General features: G+C 57.7%; 1 protein-coding gene across 1 annotated transcript in view; it reads left to right on the top strand.

The window, feature by feature from the left end:
* Nucleotides 1–18,843, top strand: part of SDK2 (sidekick cell adhesion molecule 2) — a 106,611-nt gene that overhangs the window by 87,373 nt on the left and 395 nt on the right. Inside the window, 6 exon segments of the mRNA XM_024761133.1 lie at nucleotides 1,158–1,283; nucleotides 5,310–5,474; nucleotides 6,755–6,895; nucleotides 7,165–7,303; nucleotides 9,643–9,769; nucleotides 18,613–18,842. Coding sequence (XP_024616901.1) covers nucleotides 1,158–1,283; nucleotides 5,310–5,474; nucleotides 6,755–6,895; nucleotides 7,165–7,303; nucleotides 9,643–9,769; nucleotides 18,613–18,842 — 928 coding nt within the window.

The raw sequence follows: 18,843 nt of genomic DNA, 5'->3' as shown, positions 1-18,843 counted from the left end.
AGCTGGGGGGAGGGGCCTCTGAGAAAGCACTGAGCTGCGCCCATCCAGAGGAGGAGGGGTCAGCAAGGGCGGATTGCAGCTGGGTGTCCTTCTCCCTCCAGGCTGGGCAATGCTGGAAATGCTGGAAGTTTCTAGTCCAGGAGGAGATGACAGCTCCTCTCAGCCCCGAGGGCTGTCCTGTGCGGAATGAGAACTCAAGGTCCCAAGGGCCCCTGCCCCGCCCTTCACATCTCCCTCGGGCTGTGTCCCACGGCCTCCATCTCTCAGCCGCCTTTGCCCTGTGCCGTGGGCAGGATGCTCGTTAGGGGAGGAAGGGGGACAGGAAGGAAGGCAGTGAGGCCCTCTGAGGTCACGGGCGGTGCTGGACATGGGCTGGGCAATGGGCCACCACGCTCTGGTAGTGAGTCTCTGGCCTGCTGTCCGGCTGCAAGCCTTTACAGGCCCGGAGGATCTTCAGTCTGAAGCTGGGCTCTCAGCTCCTTTCCCCGCAGGCGTCCACAGGGGCCACCGGGCCAGCCAGTCACCCACCCCCTCGCTCCCTGGCTCACTCCCTCGTCCCATAAGCACCTAGGAAGCACCTACTGTGTGCCAGGCCCTGGGGGTACAGGGCTCCAGATATCGTGGGGAACAGCAGACAGGGGCCCTGGGAGCAGTGGGAGCTGGTGCTGCAGGGCACCCCAGGGAAGAAGGGGTACAGGACTCTTAGCAGATAGCACGGGCTCACTCCTCTCACTACGGAGGCGAACATCTGTCTCCTGCTCTGGTCCCTGGGGCCAGTAGCCCGCGTGGCCGACTTAACAGAGCCAGCAGTGGGGCCAGGTTCTTCTTCCTGTTGGACGCAAAAGTTCCAGATCCTCCTGCAGCCCTGGCCTCCTCTCTGGCCTAGCCTTAAAGCAAATGCAGCTGGGAACCTTTCTGGCATCGTCACATATACCTCTCCTGGAGTGCAGGGGCTCTGGGTGACCTGGCAGAGAATAAGTCAGATCCAGCAGGCCTGGCCAAGAGGCACTCCTTGGGCCTCGGCACGCACAGGTTTCTGGAGCCCCTGGCCGAGGTTGGTTTTGACGTCCAGCGCCTCCTGCGGGAGCTCAGGAAGACAGGCTGGGCGCCTGTTCTGGCTCCCATGCATCCTCTCACCCACTGTGTGCCGTTCACAGGTGCCCCCGGGCCGCCCGGAGTGCCCATCATCGTGAGGTACAGCTCGGCCATTGCCATCCACTGGTCCAGCGGAGACCCCGGCAAAGGCCCCATCACCCGCTACATCATAGAAGCCAGACCTTCAGGTATGTCCCGCCCGGGCTGAGCCGGCTTGCCCTCGGGAACAGAGTGCCTCCACTTGGGGCACTGATGTCGTCGCGTGAGAAGGGGCTTGTGCTCCCCCAGGTGAAGCTAGAGGTGGCCCTGTGACGAGTGGGAAACGGGACTTGCATCCTTAGTTAAGGGAAACCCAGGAGGCCCCGGAGAACAGCTATAATCACCAGGTGAGGACCGACTCATGTAAGGGTCATCCAAGAAGCCAGAGAACAGGGCTTCCCTGGTGGCGCAGTGGTTGAGAGTCCACCTGCCGATGCAGGGGATGCGGGTTCGTGCCCCGGTCAGGGAGGAACCCACATGCCGCGGAGCGGCTGGGCCCGTGAGCCATGGCCGCTGAGCCTGCGCGTCCGGAGCCTGTGCTCCGCAACACGAGAGGCCACAACAGTGAGAGGCCCGCGTACCGCAAAAAAAAAAAAAAAAGAAGCCGGAGAACAAAGATTTGGGCTCCCATCTGCTAAACACCCATGTCCTCCACACGACCCCACTGACGAGTGCCCCACGAGGAGGCTGGCTGTCCCCCGGAGCCCCAGCTGCCTCTTTGAGGCCCGTTGCCGCTATCATGGCTGTCACTGCAGTTCCTATATGTCTCAGCCTCTCCTCTCAAGCCTGAAATCGAATCACAAGAACTTCCAAAGCCATCAGGAGATGAGCGGTTGATAAGTCGCTGCAGGGGGCTGTCCTCCGAGCTCCTGTTTCACAGTCGAGGTGACACCTGCTCCTGCTTTTCCGGCTCCCCTTACCCCCAGGAGCTCCCCTTACCCCCAGGAGCTCCCGGCCGCGGCCAGCTCCCTCCGTTGCTAGGTTTCTGAGTTAATCAGAGGTGCCAGAGTCAACTCAGGCTGGAGGCTTGTTCTCTGTATTCCGTGGATCTGTGATTAGGTAATTGAGGTTGAGAAACAAACAAAAAGACTGTGTTGGTCCAGCACGGATAGCAAATACTAATCAGAGTGGGAAGCCAGCATCTCAGTAGCTAATACTTCTAATGGGGTGCTGACACATCCCAGCGACGTGGTTAATACCGCGGGGTGGCTGAGCGCTGAACATCTCTATAGCAAATAGTTCATTCCAGCGGTTCCAGGAAGGCGCTCCCACCCTGCCATTGCCTTAATCTTGGACTAATAACTGCAGTCACAGATAGCTATTACATCCAGCACCTCAGATCCAACGTGTAGCCGGAAGATATACGCAGCCTTGGCGCCCTCCCCTCTCCAGATGGTCCCTCCCTGGCCCTCCAGGGCCAGCTGCTGACTTGGCTGGGAGACCTCCGCGTGCTTCTCTCAACCAGGGCCTGTGCCTGTTTCTCCCATCCAAGTTGGCCTGCCGGGGCGCCAGGCTCTGGAATGTTGGCGCTGGACTTCAGCCCTGTGGATTTTCCAGCGTTCCCTGGGAGGCCCGGCAGGGGACCTGGTGTTCCAGGTTTGGGGGCCGCGACTCGGCACACACACTTGGGGTCAAGGACTGAGTGTCAGAGGAAGGATCAAGCCGGGACCCCCTGAAGGGCGGGGATTCGGGGTGGTACCCGAGAGCTGGTGACGGGAACACGAGAGGAATGCCGTGCCTCTCCCCCCGGCTGTACATCCTCTTCGGGATGGAATCGCTCGCGTCCTTGGCTCTGCCGGCATCGCCTGTGCTCCCTCCTGGGCAGAACCAACTAAACATGAGAAGCCAGACGCTGCAGACCAGGGAGGGATTCTTTCGGGCCAACTCCCAGGGCTGTAGGCCAGAGACACAGCACAATACTCCCTCAGCTTCTGGCCTGGCCCCGTCACCCCGGCTCCACCCTTTGCTCCCGTGTGGGGAGGAACAAGGAGGGTCAGACAGCAGGCCGGAGCCCCCAGCTTCTGGGAGGCAGCGGGTCCTGGCCGAGCCCACCTGGACACGGTCATGATGGTCAGCGCCGTCCTGGGCACAGGGAGGGCGTTCAGCGCTGGGACGAATCAGGCATCTCAAGGCTGAAGCACCAGCGCTGCCACCGTGACCTTGGGAGGATGAGCTCAGCTGTCTCCAAGCCTTGGTTTCCGCATCTGTAACGTGGGTACAAGTGTTCTTCCTTCTCACCGTTGCTGCCAGTAAAGCCCTTGTAACCAGGATGCTTGATAAGGAGTGAGTGTCGCTGTTTGGTCATCGTCATTGGTATCACCACCGTGCCTGTCATCGAGGCTGAATGAGAGAATTCAAAGTCACAGGAGGAAAATGGATTTGCACCCCAATACTTGTATTTCGGGGCCTGCAGCACTGAAATTGGGGCCTGTGTTTCATGATGCTATGGAAAGGCCAGGGAAGAAAGGTTTGCACCCACTGATTCAAAAACACTTCAAGTATGCCTGTGCTGGGTGCTGGGCTACAAAGACAGATTTGGCACGATCCCTGCCCTGGAGGAATTTCACAGCCTAGCAGGAGGAAGAGAGATAGTCAACAAAAAGATGTGATGTATATGAGGCAGGCACAGAAAAACAAATCATTAAGAGGGAAGGTGAGGACCCTGGAGCCTTCTAAGGAGAGCAGAACGCAGACGGGCCGCCTTTCAAGCAGAGGGACCCAGACGGGACGGCAGGAAGGTGGCCTCCACAGGTGCCACCACACTCCTGGTCCAACATTCAGAAATGATGATGGAGTTACGGCCACTCCACCGGGATTCCTGACTTGGCTGGATCTGTGAAAAATAGTGTGGGGAAGGAAACAAACAAAATCCATCCACCCTGGGGAATGGCCGAGCTGGGAGCAGCCTGTGGGCCAGAAAGACAGCTCTTACACCAAGGACTTGAGAAGCAGACAAGGAAGGACAGTGAAGCCGGTGGAGCGGAGGACGTGCTGTGGGAGCTGGTCCAGGCCAGCGGCAGCTGCTCAGGTTGAAGACCTGGGCACTCAGCCCACCAAGGCCCTTCCGAGACCCCTGGGCCCCTGGTCCATATGAAAACGGGTCCCGCCCAGGGCCCAAGTGGCTTGACACTTTGGTTGCTGAATCGGCCCCACACTCACGCAAGCAGGACTCACCCTCTTCCCCAAGCCAGGCCAGCCCCATGGGCCCCACACAGAGCATCTGTGGAGGATGCCACTGGGCCCTGGAGGATGCTGCTGGCCTCTTCTCTTGCATGGGCAGCACGCTCATTCCTTTTGAAGCAGGTGGAAATGAATGATGGCCCAAGAGGACAAGGCCCAGAGAGCCACAGACAAAGGGGGACAGGCCTGCAGGTTAAGTCAGGAGCTCAAAGGATGGGGGTGTAGGGGGAGAGCGGACGGAGTCCCCTCCAGCTCTCACTGGTCCCTCATTCTCCTCAGATCTCCGCTCCCAAACGGAGCCCCATCACATCCAGGCAACTTGACCAGAACCTCACAGGCAACCCCCGTCCCTCCTACAGCGATTGTTAGAAAGTCCTGTTCTTTTTGTCCGATGCCACTACTGTGGGTGTCTTGAAAAGGAAGGGGGATCAGAAAAATAGGGGCCTGGTTAAGTAAAGGAAGGCCTGCCCCCATGATACCACATCAGGCAGCCTCTTAAAAGCATCTGAGCGGCACGCGTTACTGACAGGGAAACGGAGCTGTAGATTTCTTCTTCTGCGCAAATGGCTGGAACGGTGAGGCTCCTTCTCTGCATGGTGATATTGGGTTGGGTGTTAAAGGAGTTTCTGCCTATTATACATTTTTTATTATACATTTTTTAATGTTTTACGGACATTTAAATTAAAAAGAGGGAGTTCCCTGGCAGTCCAGTGGCTAGGACTCAGCGCCCTCACTGCCGGGGCCTGGATTCAATCCCTGGTCAGGGAACTAAGATCCCGCAAGCTGTGCGGTGCAGCCTAGACAGATAGAGAGAGAGAAAGAAAGAATAAAAAGGTCAGATACATTTTTTAAAATGTCTGCTGAGGACCTAGTAGGTGCCATGCACGGGAGATTCAGTGTCGAAGGGGCAGACCCAAAAGGCCCCAGCATCAGAGCACCAGTTAGGGTCGGGCAGGGCCCCTCCTCACGGCACCTCCCTCTCTGTTTCCCTGCAGACGAGGGGCTCTGGGACATCCTCATCAAAGACATCCCCAAGGAGGTGACGTCCTACACGTTCAGCATGGACATCCTCAAGCCAGGCGTGAGCTATGACTTCCGGGTCATCGCTGTCAACGACTACGGCTTTGGCACCCCCAGCAGCCCCTCCCAGTCTGTGCCAGGTACTGTGGCCTGCGGGTGAGGGGTGAGCGGTGAGGGCGCCCCACTGAAGAGCCTTGTGGCGGAGTCTGGGGCAGGGATGAAGGAGGAGAGGTAGCAGCCCCAGAAGACTGGGGTGGGGACCGCTTCAGTTCTCTAAAGCAGAGAGCCCTGGGCCAGGGCCTGAGTCAGCCTTCGACTCTGGAAGGAGCTGGGGGCCAGGGGTCTTTTGGGTTCCTTTTCAAGGACTCCAGAAGCCCTGGGCAGGGGGCCCAGGGGGCTTGAGGATGAATCAGCGGAACCAAGATGAGAGTCTCCCTGAGCTTTGTCACCCAGGAGATTCAAGGGGACCAGGCCATAAACTGCGTGTTTCCGTGGAAACCTCCCCCCAAAACAGAGCCAGCAGCCTGTGAAGCGCAGGCCTGAGCAAGCAGCTCCCCGATGGGGCAGGACTCCATCCCTCCCCTGCCTCCTTGCCTTTCTCTTCCCATTGTCGCCGAGCTCACAGAGGATGCCAGTATCGAAACCCATGACCCCAAATCTAACCACTAACCACTTTTAATACCGAGGCCTCTTCCCTCGAGGCAGGACTATAACTCAAAATGTCTACTCACCAGGCAAGTTTCACCCTTGCCCTGATAGAAACAAATCATGGGAAGTAAGCACTTCAAGATGAAACAGAAGAGCCAGCCCCCGTCAGGCAGCAGCATGGATTAGTACCGGCCGGGTGCAGGGAGCACAGTACTGGGGGCTTTGGAAGAAGGGGAGTCTCCCTGGAGGAGGCTTTCCGAAGACCCACTCATGTCCACCCTCCCAGCTCCCTTCTGCTACCAGAAAAAGATTTCTGTCACAACTGAACCTTGGGAGAAACTCTCCCAGGCCCGTCACAGGCCAGGCAATCGCCTTTCCAACCACATTGGTGTCTGTCTGTCAGGGTAGCCCCTGGGCCACGGGTGGCAAGGAAAAATAAGGAAGGAAAGATAGCAAGCACGCTGCAAGTCCTCCCTCCTGTGTCTTTAGCAGACATCACTAATCAATCCCAGCACTCTTTCCTAGGGAGTCTAGAACCGACCTCAGAACTTTTCTCAAAACAGCCCTCCGGGCAGTGCTTTACTGATTGGTCAGAGCTGGCCCTTGAGATGAAACCGTCCCCACCGACCTTAGGTTCTGCCTCATTCAGAGGGCACAGACCCAACTACCCGTGAAGTGTGAGAGCAGGTGGTAGGGTCCCAGCTGGAGCAGGAGGTTTGGAGGCAGGACGGAGCTGAGCGGTCCTGGACCTGACACCCACTCCATGCTGCAGCCCAGAAAGCCAACCCCTTCTACGAGGAGTGGTGGTTCTTGGTGGTCATCGCGCTCGTCGGCCTCATCTTCATCCTGCTTCTGGTCTTTGTGCTCATCATCCGAGGCCAGAGCAAGAAGTATGCCAAGAAGACAGACTCAGGTGAGCTGGCACCGAGCCCTGCTGGCTGGGTGGGGACCCTCACGTGGCTCCCTCCCTTTTGGCAAGGGCGGGGTCTTCCCTCTCCTGGAAATGCACTTGCTCTGATGGGGGGAGGGGCGGCGGCAGCCTACGGTTCCTACCAGCAATCTCCATCTCCTATTATAACAAGAGAAGGGGGAGAGCCCAGCCATGGGGGAGGCGGGGAGGCCACCTGGTCTACAGGGATGGAGTGAGCGATGGATGTCGATCCCCACCCTCTTCCTTCCCAGGGACCAATCCCAAGTCTGGTGCCCTGGGCCATGGGGAGATGATGAGCTTGGACGAAAGCAGTTTTCCTGCCCTAGAACTCAACAACCGGCGGCTCTCAGTCAAGAACTCCTTCTGCCGAAAGAACGGCCTGTATACCAGGTAGTGGGGCTGTCTGCGTGGGGGACCGGGGGATGGAGGCTTGGGGGCCAGCTGTGCCGAGGGACTGGGGGACTCCTGGGAGGGCCGCAGAGCAGGCAGGGCCCTGTCGTGGAGCGGCATCCACTGGGAATGGTCACGAGGAAGACAGAGGCGGGCCCAGGCAGCTCCACAGGGGCTGGGGAGAAGGTCACAAGGAGGTGGGTACAGAGAGTTTGTGCCAAACACAGCAGAATACAAATCATTTGCACAATTCTGCAAACCACCGACTGCTGGGTGGGGCCAGCTGCTTCTAGTACAGGCCTGAAGCTGCGATAGTTACTGGCCCTAAAGGCGAGATGCGCCCAGCGAAGGTGGGCCAGGCAGGAGTCCCCCCATGACTGCTTATACCTTAACTTGTCCTCCTTCCGGAAGGAGAGGGCCATCGCAGTGTGGACGCCCTCTCCCCCGGGTACCTACTCATACCTGCTGTAGTTGTAGACAGTTTTCTCCCACCGGCCCCCCAAGTCCACAGGCTCAGCGTCATCCTCAAAGGGCAGCATCTTGAGAGCAGCCAACCAGGGAAGGTCTAGGCTGTCCAGCTCCTGTCTCCTCCTGACACCTCTCCAGCCCCAGGCCCCTCCTAGCCCCACTCGCTGCGGCGGGCCAGGCTGCCTGTGTCCAAGGGCAGGGGCGGCTGCTTTGGCTCGTGTGAGCCTCACCTGGTTGACCCGGCAGTGTCAGGCTCCCGGGAGCGCGGGAGCATTGGGGCCGCGGCCCAGGGGCTCCTCTCTCCAGCCTCAGCCCTGTTAACATTCCCGGCTCCTTGGAGGTGCCCGCGGGAGTGGGGGATTTGCTTCTCCCAGGCACAGCTCACAAAGCTTCCCTCTGTCTGGTCCTGGAAGGAAGAGCGACGTGTGTCTTCAGCGGGAGGACAACGGGAGGGGTGTGCAGGCCGGCCAGCCCCCCTCTCATCTGCTGCCAAAGCCAGCTTTCCAAAGAAAGAGCCGTTTGAGGCCGCGGTGGCCAGCCAGGCTCTGGGGCCCTGCCACGTGGAAAAAGAGAACGTTTCACCCACGGCCTGGCCTCGCCTGCCTCTCACACCCCCGGTGTCCACACACTGCGGCCCCTACCCCGCTGTGTATACACAGAAGTCCATGGCCCCCAAACCAGCCCCAGGCGCCAGGGGCCTGACCCAATCACAATGACACATCAGCCTGCATGTCGCCAAGACTGCATTAGCCTGGCACCCCACTTTCTCCCTCCGGCCACTGTCCTGTTTTGCCTGTCTTGTCTGCGTGAAGCTGCTGTCCGTTCTGCCATCTTACTCTTAAGTAGTTTAAGGATGCAGCTTTGTTGATTGGAATAAAATCCATGCAGATATAGTACAAGAGGTTGGAGGTAGCAGGGGGCGTTGCTTGTGACACAGTCCCAGGCCACCAGATGGTTCTCGGAGTGGCAATTCGGCAGCAAACCGCCTCCAGCCCGGGTGGGACAGCTGGGGTTCAGGGCCTCGGTGCCATAAACGCTTGCTGAAGTAGGGTAGGCAGATCATGGGGGCATCAGGCCCTGGGCAGGGCCCCCTTGTACCCCACCCTGAGAAGACAGAAATAGGGCAGAGTCATGGGGGACCCCAGCCACCTGCCCAGGGCCCCTGGGAGCCTGCCAGCCGGCCTCCCCTGCCCCCATCCTGTCCCCCACCCTCTCATGCACCCCACGACAGGCAGAGTGCCCGAGGCGCCCTGTCCTGGCTGTTTGTTCAGATGACTCAGAGCCAAGCCCCTGGGAAACGCACAACTTTCTCTAGGGCTGATTTTTCAAGGTAGGGTGTGACTTAGCCTATCTCTGGTCTCTGAGCAGATGTGGATGGAGGGAGGCCGTGAGTCTCCTTTCTTCCCTAATCCTCTGTGTTAACTCTCAGAAGCTCACTCTGTGAGTTTAGGAGTCATACAGGGAGTTTGTCTGCATGGCAGGTGTCCAGACCTCACCTGAGATTCCGATTCAGGAGGTCTCGGTGGCGCCCAGAATTGCTTTGCAACATTCACTGCCAAGCGCTCCCAGTGCTGGGGCCTTAGAGTCGAGGTTCTCCTTCCCCGAGCCCCCCCATTTCCCTGAGCTGGTTTGGGAGGCTTGTCCTAGGCCTTCAAGACCTGGAGCGTCCCCAGCCCCAGGCAGGGCCTCCAGCCCAAGGCCCTCCTCTGCAAGGCCCAGGCCTGCCGGACGAGCAGACCCGGGAAGGAGGAACACAGGACGGAGGGGTCTGAGGGCCTCCAGGCTCCCCTGCGCCTCCCGGGCTGGACGAGGCTGCTGTGAGTGAGGCCGGGTCTCAGCTCTGCCCCCCCACCCCCGCTCCCACTGTCTAGGTCTCCTCCTCGACCCAGCCCGGGCAGCCTCCACTACTCCGACGAGGACGTCACCAAGTACAACGACCTCATCCCAGCCGAGAGCAGCAGCCTGACCGAGAAGCCCTCGGAAATCTCTGACTCTCAGGTGAGGAGGGCCAGGTGCCTCGGAGAGGGAGGTGAAGCAGCCCACCCCAGGGTGTGAACCTGCCCATCACTTCCTTCCCTCCTTTCCTTTACGGGCCGGAAAACCCAAGGGGTCCCAGAAAACTATCTGGAAGGTGTGTGTAGGCCAGCTGCCACCTCCCAACCTCTGCTCAGAGTTTGCACCCTGGGCTAGTGGGGTCCCTGGAACCCCAAAGAGCATATGGCCCTCTGGATTTGCAAGGGTCACCCCACGTGCTCCGTCCCTCAGTAGCTCTGGGCCGCAAAGGAGCATGAAGACGAGGAGAGCGAGGTTGACACAGCAGCCCTGCTTTGCCAGAGCCCGGAGAACCACTGAACTTAGCTATTCGGGGTCAGAATGAGCCCCAGAAATGAGGGACTGTGTGCCCCGGACCCCCCAAGGATGGAAAGCAGTGTAGACCGTTAAAGCGTTAAGCTTTGGAGGTTCAGACCTGAGCTGGATCCTGGCTCTGCTGCCTAGGATCCACGGGCGTCATGGGTGTGCTAAGTAACGTCTTGGACCCTCAGTTTCTCTATCTGTAGAATGGGCTCATGGGGTTGTGGGGAGGAGTTGCTGAGGTTACATTCCATAAATGCCAACTCTTAATATTGAAAAGGGGATGGTGCCTTTGGGAGATACAGAGCTTTAGAGAGGCTGCCATTAGGTGGCCACGCGGGGACACTGCCCCAGACTTCAGGGAGAGGGGATTGAGTGCATTCCAGCAAAGTGATGTGACAGCCTCTCACCCCAGCCCTCTCGGCCTTGGCCAAGCCTGGCGGTTGCCGAGGAAGGGGCAGCAAAAGGCTACTGTGTCCCACGCCCTGGACCTTTCTGCCCGGTCCTGGGAGAGGATGAGAAGGAAGAGGTGCCAGCAGGGAGCGGGGCTGCCGGCCGGGCGGGATGTGCCAGCAAAGCCTGGGATCCAGTCGCGGCCCCGTGAACCGGGGGCCTCCTGCTCACTGCTGTTTTGTTCAGCCAGGGTTACTGTTGGGCTTGGCAGAGCCAGGGAGGCTGGAGCTGACACCCCAGCTCAGAGCTGGCAGGGACAGAGACCCCAGCTTAGCCTGGGTTACACGGGGACTCACATGATTCAGGTTACGACGTCCTGTTATGCGTATTTAACTCTGCAGCCACATCCGAACTGGGGGCTTCTCCCCAAAGATGGTGACGAGCATTAGGCTTGTAGGTACCCAAGGTAAAATTCAAAAAGATAAAGGGCTCCCCTGTGCCCGCGGGCTGGTAACAAAGGGCTACTTGAGCCCCAGCCCTGTCTGTGGAGAGAGCGGCGTGGTGCCTGGTGGAAGGGCTGCTCTGCTCAGCCCCCCTTGACCTTCTGCAGAGGGCATTATTGTCCACCCTCATCAGCTGAGCCCCGACCTTTCAGAGAGTAAGCCACCTGAGTGCAGACGATACTGCCCCATGTCTCCGGAGCTTTCTGTGGCCATCTCTGCAAGAGTCTGGAGGACCTTCACATGGGATACAGAGCTGGTTCCTGAGGCCATGCCAGGGTCCCCCAGCCTTGAAGAGGTTGCTGGGAGAAGAATTCCCATCCCAGGAGCCACCCTGCTTCAGCAGTTACCCCAGAGCGGCAGAGTACCCGGAATCCTCCATTTAGCTATTGGTCTTCTTTGTTCAGAACAAGCCCATTGCTGGAACACTGTTTCCATAGCATCCTGGAACCAACCACCCCTTCGGGGAGCACATACCCTAGAGAAAGGAGGCTTCCTGGTTCCAGAATGCCCAAACCGAGGACCGTAGCCCAGGCCTGGAGTTCCACCTGCAGCGTTTGGGATGGTTCTGGATTTGATTTGGGGCTGGGCTGAGTTGAGTTGGGTCTATGTACTCTGAAAGCTAAGTTGCATAAGAGCAGGGACTCGTGACAGTTCTGATCACTGCTGTGTCCCCAGAGTCCTGCACGGCACTGGCATGTGGGCCCCCTGGGCGTATCTGTTGAGAGCATGAGAGGGTCACTGGGGAAGGTAGTCAGGCTGAACAGACTCAAAACCGTATATGGTTAGCGGGTTACAGAAACAAAGATTCGTGGAATAACCAGCATCAGATCTCAGACACTCAAAGAGGCTCTTCAAAGTTAACGCTGATGACAGAAGCATCCCAAGTGCCTCGCCACGGTGTATCTTCACACCGACACTCCAAGGCAGACCTTGGTGTCATCTTTTTTGTACAGATGGGGAAACTGAGGCTGGGAGAGCTTAAGTGAGTCGGCTCAGGTCCAAAAGTGCAAACCCAGGCTTCCAGATTGTAGAGCCAGATGCTACACACAGGCCTTAGGATGTCAGAACCCAGATCAGCCCCTCGGTCCTACCCCTGTCCTGAAGCCGGTGACGTTGCCCTCATGGCAGACCTTTCTGGAAAGACCTTCAGAACTAGTTAATAAACAGTCTTGAGGATAAGCAACTGGATTTTCTAAAACATAAATTAACTCCAGCCTGTCTTTAAAAGATGAAGACAGGGCTTCCCTGGTGGCGCAGTGGTTGAGAGGCCGCCTGCCGATGCAGGGGACACGGGTCGTGCCCTGGTCCGGGAAGATCCCACATGACGCGGAGCGGCTGGGCCCGTGAGCCATGGCCGCTGAGCCTGTGCGTCCGGAGCCTGTGCTCCGCAACGGGAGAGGCCACAACAGTGAGAGGCCCGCGTACCGCAAAAAATAAAAGAAGAAAGATAAAGACAGACACCCAGAGGAACGTGCTACAGGCGCTAAAATTTTCCGCAAGAAAGACACCCTATAGCAGCTTTGGACAGTGGATCACCGCAGTGATTCTCCAGCCGCTCTGAGGCTGCTCTGAAGGGGGACACTCGTTTGAAAATCCGCAGCACTTAGTTGCGGTTGGTGTGTGACCCTGGACTTGAATCCCAGCCCACCCTTTACTGACCCTGGGGTGGGGGTGGGGGAGATCCTTCAAGTCCTCACCCACACAGCACAGTAGGACCGTCTATCCAAGGGGCGGTTACAGGAGTACGTTAGGTGAGATGGCGTCGGGCCTGTGCAGTGCCAGGTTCATCACAGGGGCCCTAGAAAAGGCAACCAGGATCACGTGGGTTATTTGTTCTAGAATTGTTCTTGAAAACCAGGCAGTTGGCTTTAGGGTCACGGCAGGTCGTATAGGATCCAGGAGGCTACCGTCAGTCAGAGCGTTAGCGTCCTCTGACATGAAAGTGAAAGGGCCCGGGAGGACCCTGAGAGGTTCAGCCATCAGTCACCCGTGTGCCCCCAGCCCCAGGGCACTGGTACATTGTGCGTTGTTAAATGGTGACAATTCCCTGGCGGTCCAGTGGTTAGGACTCAGCCCTTTCACTGCTGGGGCCCTGGTTCAGTCCCTCGTCAGGGAACTAAGATCCCACAAGCCGTGTGGTATGACCCAAAAAAAACCAAACAAAACAAAAAGTTGAATTGCTTCCATTACCAGTTGGTAAAGAGCCACCTCCCTGAGCCCCTAAGTGTCACCGGGAGGACCCCAAGGAGCATGCTCGGTGATTCTGCAGCTACAGGTGGGGTCATGCCTGGTTCAGCCGGGGCCACTCCTCTGTGCCTCTGTGGGTCAGATCGAAGTTCCCGCCTAAGCAGCTCGGGAGGCCTGGGTGTCAGCGTCTGCCCGGGGCTGTGAGGGCCGCTGCAGTCACAGACCGTGACTTCTCAACACTCACTGTGAGGGCCAGGAGGTGATGGAGACGCAGTCCTGCCTCCCAGGGGCTCCCTGTGGGCTGGAGGGAACAGACTGGGGACAGAGCTGCTCGCTCGCCCCCCACCCCCCGAGAAGCAGCTGGACCGCACATCAGTGTCTGGACCGGGCAGCATCCACCGTCACGACTTTCAACTCGGGGCTCATGGTGGTTGCACTGTTAGCCCTGCCCGTGTCAGCTTCTGCAAGGGCACATCCCTAAGGGCTGCAGCCACACAGCCAGCTCCTCAGGCCAGCTGTTCCCCGGAGAGTAAATTTTGCCTGTGCCACCTGGCTGGTATTCTAAGTCAGACCACCCAAAAGTCAGTCTCCAAAACTGGAGGAAATTTGCCCAGCCATTTTCCTGTGATATGGTAATAAACACAAAGTCGAGGTTTCTTATAAACAAACACACATGATACAACATGGGAAAGGCCGTAACAGGGCTGTGGGTGGAGGCAGAGGAGGGAGGGGCTGGCTCCCTTCAAGCGGCATGGGGTGGGCTGGCGGCTGCGTCTCAAGGGGTACAGGAGAAGGGGGTCCAGGCAGGGGGACCCACAAAGGCTGAGGCTGGTCTGAGGGAACTTCTAAAAAGAAAGTATGGCCACTGTCCTACTTCATTTCAAAGTCAGAGCCCACACTGGGTAGAAAAATCACATAGCGCACAAGTAAACCTCAGTGGGAAAGGAACTCCAAGCCAATGGCAAGTCTCTTCTAACCGATACTCAGTTCTTTGTGATGTCTGGGCAGCCCCTTTCAGCTCATTATAATGAAATTGAACCTATGAGACAAAGGAAGTATATAGGCCATATTAGATGTTATACACTGGTTATTGAGCACCCCATCAGAAGAGTGAACATTTTCGAAGGCCTTACTAGGAGCCAGGAATGGCTCTAAGGATTGTTCCAGAATGGTACCACTTAACCCATGAGCCCTCTGGGAGGCCTGGCGGTGTTAGTGGCCACACCCAGGTTGGGCCCTGCGTGACACCTGGCAGGGGTAAGGAGCCCAGAGCCCCGGAGAAAAATGTGCCTCAAGGAGGCATCTCCCACCCCCCACCCCACCTCTAACCCCCGGGGAAGGCAGCAGCCCCTGCAGGAGGGGCCTCGTGAGAGCATCCAAGGTGACAGACTCCCATCTAGGCTTCAGGCTAGACTCCGCGCAGGGAGCCCCTGGACCACAGGCGGGGGAGGGGCTCCAGCTCCCAGTCTCCCAAGGAGCTGCACAGGGTGACCTGTCATCTGGGGCAACGCGTTCCTGCCGGAATTCTTGAGATTCAACAAGATAAGGGCACCCTGCCCCGCCCTGGGCTCTCAACACCAACACCGGTCCCCAAGCCCAGGACGGCACCCGCCCTGTCGCCTGCTGAGTCAGATACAACAGTCCCTCCTTCTAGAAAGGAACAGAAAAGCCAAAGGCTTTCCATTGCTCCCTGTCTTTTGTCTCCGTCCTTTCTCCGGGGTCCTCCCTCCCGCTGGTCCCCATGCGGCTCACTCCCATCGCCAGGCCTGCTGTCTGCGCTCCCTCCTCCCCAGACCTTGGTGATTGCTGATGGAGTGGCTTTGAGTTGCCGTTAAGAGGCCGGGGAGCTAAAGCAGTCACCTGATTGCTGGCAGCCTGGAGGGACTGCCCGTGAAAGGCCCTCTTTGTGCTGGGCCGGTGACTGGGAAGCTGCGTTCAATTACCGAGGGCCGGGTGAGAGTTGAAAGCCGGAATGGGAGCCCCTGGTCCCCTCTCGCTTTCTTTCTTCTCTTCTCACCCCACCCCCACCCAGAAAAGAAACAGATGTTCTGGGAGGTGGAGGCGGAGAGGAGGACGGTGCGGAGACCCCATCCTTTGGCACTGGAGAGCTGGGGGAGGGGCAGACCAGACTGTCGCCCGCCCACACCCCTCCCCCAGCGCAGCCTCCCAGCTCCTCCGCTGGCTTTCCCATCCCCATCGGGACTGCTGCCCCACAGAGCGTCTGGCGCACAGTAGGTGCTCAACAGAGGGTAGGAGATGATTTGGATGAATGAGCTTTGGTCTGGGCCCCCAGGAGGGCCAAGGAGGCCCATTCCCTACCTACTAGTCATCCTTGAGGGTTGGGGTTTTGCGGGGAAGCAGGAACCATACATTCTTTTCTTTAACCAGCTGAGCACTGAGTCAGCCTCCCCCATCCCGTGGCCCCTTCTGACCCCTCCTCTGGGGGCTTCGAGGCCCCATCTCTCCCAGACACCCCCTCACTTTCTCCCTAATAATACCTTTACACTATTCTCTCATACATTAGCTCACTTCATCCTGTGAACTGCGGGATCTACCCATTTTACAGACAAGGATACTGAGGCTGAGAGAGGCTAAGTTATGGCTCCAAGCTTACCTACCTGGGAAGGGACAGAGTCAGGACTTCACTGTGCCCCCGCCCCCTCTCACCCCGGAGACTCATTCACTCCGGGCCCACGGTGATTTGGGGGTTTCTCCTCAAGACTGGGGCCTGGGGCTGGCCAAAGTTCTAGAACCGCTAGCAATGATTCCAGCCAGTTGGTAGGTGCCCTCCCAGAGAGACAGTAGGGAAAACTGTGGGGCGCCCCTCTCGCCCCCCCCATACTCTCAGACCCTCACTGCTCCTGGGCCGGAGGGACCCCAGCCTCGTCCTCCACAGCTCACTCAGACTTTTCCTGCCCCTGGGCCAGCCTCACCACAGCCCCAGGCATCAGGTGCCCACCCCTCCGCCCCTCCGCTGGGCTCCTGGCATACGGAGCCCTCCAGTCTGCACAGCCCCTTTGTTCCCTCCTGGGCCGGCAGCTGGGCCGTAGGCAAAGAAAGGGCTTGTATTGTGCCGCTCTGCGTCACGGGAAGAAGGGTGAGGGACTTTCCATTGTCTTGGGCAACCGGCTCTGCCTGCCAAGATGGACATAAATTAGCAGATCAACCAGGGAGCAATTAATCCCCACGGGAGGGTAGAGGGGCTCTCCTTCCTGTCTCGTGACCTCCAGGCAGGAGTATGGGAGTTCAGAGCATGCGTGGGCTTTGGAAAATCAGGCAGATCTGCGTTCAAGTCCAACTCATCGTTTCCTTGGGCAAAACCCTCACCCTCTGATCAGCGCTCAAGTAGTGTAGTAGCTACAGCGCAGAGGTGTGAAATTTAAATACGAGAATGCAAGTCAGCGTTTCCTGCTGTCTGGCAAAGAGCCTGGTCCAGAGCTAGTATCATTTTAGTTCTTTGCATTGTACCTATTTCTCTTGAAGGTTTACATGCCACAAAGAACTTTGAGTTCCTGAAAACAAGCGCACATTACCTTTCCCACAGCTCAGACCTTCTGGGCAAGGTCAACTCCCCGTTCTCTTTACCTGTGAAGCAAAACACAGGTGATTGTCCCAGGCTCGTTTGTATTGGGCTCACTGGGCTGCAGGGGCTTTTTCAACGTATATTTTACTTGCTGAAATTAGCCTACTGCCTCCAAGCATGTATTCTCTGGGCAGAGACGAGGCAACCCAAGCGTGGTCTTCTGAACCATATTCATTGAGAATGTACTCTTCACTAAAATCAGTGCATGTCTTCCAGAGAGTTCTCAGGGCCTTCCCATCTGTTGTCTTACTAGTTCTCAAAACATCTCTGGGAGCTTGGGATGGGGGAAGGGGTGCGTGGTATTTTTAGCTCCGCAGTTGGGAGCCGAACTGCCACTTTACAACCCAGACCGACTCCTTTGCTGATTTCCCCCAAAGGCAGACGGAGCACATGCCGAGGACACCAGAGTATCACCGCGTTGGGGACAATTGAATTTGTTTTCTGTTTCTCCCCGAAAGCCTCAGGGTGGCCCTCGTGTGAAAATTCTGAACTCCGTTGATCTTTTTCTCTTGCTTCTTTTAGAACCGAGTGTTGCTTTTATTTTGGACCACACACGGGTGAGCGTCACCCTTTGTTCAGTGCCAGGAGCCCCCAAAGGTCTTCTGATCTGGTCCCGGCTTTGTCCCCAGTCAGAGGCTGGGTCCACATTAGAACTCAGTATATCACGCGTGAACCTCTGTTTTAAAATGTAGGTTTGTTATTATTCGGGTGTGATGAGGCCAGCAGATCAGGAGATGAAAAGATAGTTACTCACAGTTCCCAAGAAGAGGGGACACACCAGGCCAGGTGGGACCACACAGGGAGACACCAGGTTTGGTCAGGAGCCGGAGGAAAACAGGAAGACGCAGGCAGGAGCCTTTATTGTGGTTCCCACAGGAAAGGCATGGCGGGGCAAGCAGGCTTAGGCTAGTTTGAATAAATTCAGGGGGCCCTAGCGGGTAGGGGCTGCCCCTGGTTGTCTGGTACCTGCCCCTGGGGTGATTAGGGACAGGGAATGATGGGTCCGAGTCAGTGTGTAAGAGCCCATTAGAGGAGGTGGTATAGGCGTGGACTCTGGGTATGAAAGGCAGCTTAATCTCTCCGGGAACTGGCTAGTCCTGGGGCGGGCAGAGGTGGGGGGGGGGCGGCAGTCGTCCCAGGGTCAGCAAAGGCCCCAGATATCAAAGCATCAGAAATACAGAAAGTGAAAAGACATGACGAATTCAACATCGATAAGAAAACGTTATACTAAATGAAAGAAGGCAGACACAAAAGCCATCTGTGGTGCGATTCCGTTTTGATGCGATAGCCAGACGGGATCAGTCCATGGAGACGGAGAGTGGACTCTGGTGTTTGCCAGGGGTGGGGGCCGGGGGGAGGCTGGGGAGGAAGGACAGAGGAGTGACTGCTTCGTGGGCACAAGGTTTTCCCCTGGGGTGATGATGAAGATGTTGTGGAATGAAAAGACGTGGTGGTCGCACAAAGCTGCAAATGTACCGAATGCCGGTGAATCGTACGCTTGACAGCGGTTAACCTCGTGTTTTGTGAATTTCACTTCGATTTTTAGTAAGAGGCTAGCACTCAGGTCTTCCGGTTCCCATGGAGGGTCCTCAGGCTCTGTGCCAGCCCTGGGGTAGAGGCTTCATGCACATCGCGAGCTCTGAAGGTGCATAAGAAGGCGGGCGTTATACCCCCTTGGCAGAGAGGGGGCTGAGATGCCCACAGTTCGGGGCTCGGAAGCGGCCGAGCAGAGATTCAGGTCAGAGTGTTCTGTGCCCGTCAGCCCTGATCTTGCTGACCTGTCCCCGGGGGGCCACTGACACCCCGATTCTCTGCCCTCCCAGGGAAGCGACAGCGAGTACGAGGTCGACCCGAGCCCCCAGAAGGCCCACTCTTTTGTCAACCACTACATCAGTGACCCCACCTATTACAACTCGTGGAGGCGGCAGCAGAAGGGGATCTCGCGGGCCCAGGCCTACAGCTACACGGAGAGCGACCCGGGAGAGCCAGACCCCACCGCCCTGTCCAACGGCAGCAGCGCCCAGCAGGGCAGCCTCTTTCGGCCCAAGGCCAGT

The sequence above is a fragment of the Neophocaena asiaeorientalis genome, unplaced genomic scaffold (assembly GCF_003031525.2).
Source record: "Neophocaena asiaeorientalis asiaeorientalis breed wild unplaced genomic scaffold, Neophocaena_asiaeorientalis_V1.1 scaffold30, whole genome shotgun sequence".
Lineage (NCBI taxonomy): Eukaryota > Metazoa > Chordata > Mammalia > Artiodactyla > Phocoenidae > Neophocaena > Neophocaena asiaeorientalis.
This window is presented reverse-complemented; position numbering and strand designations above follow the sequence as displayed.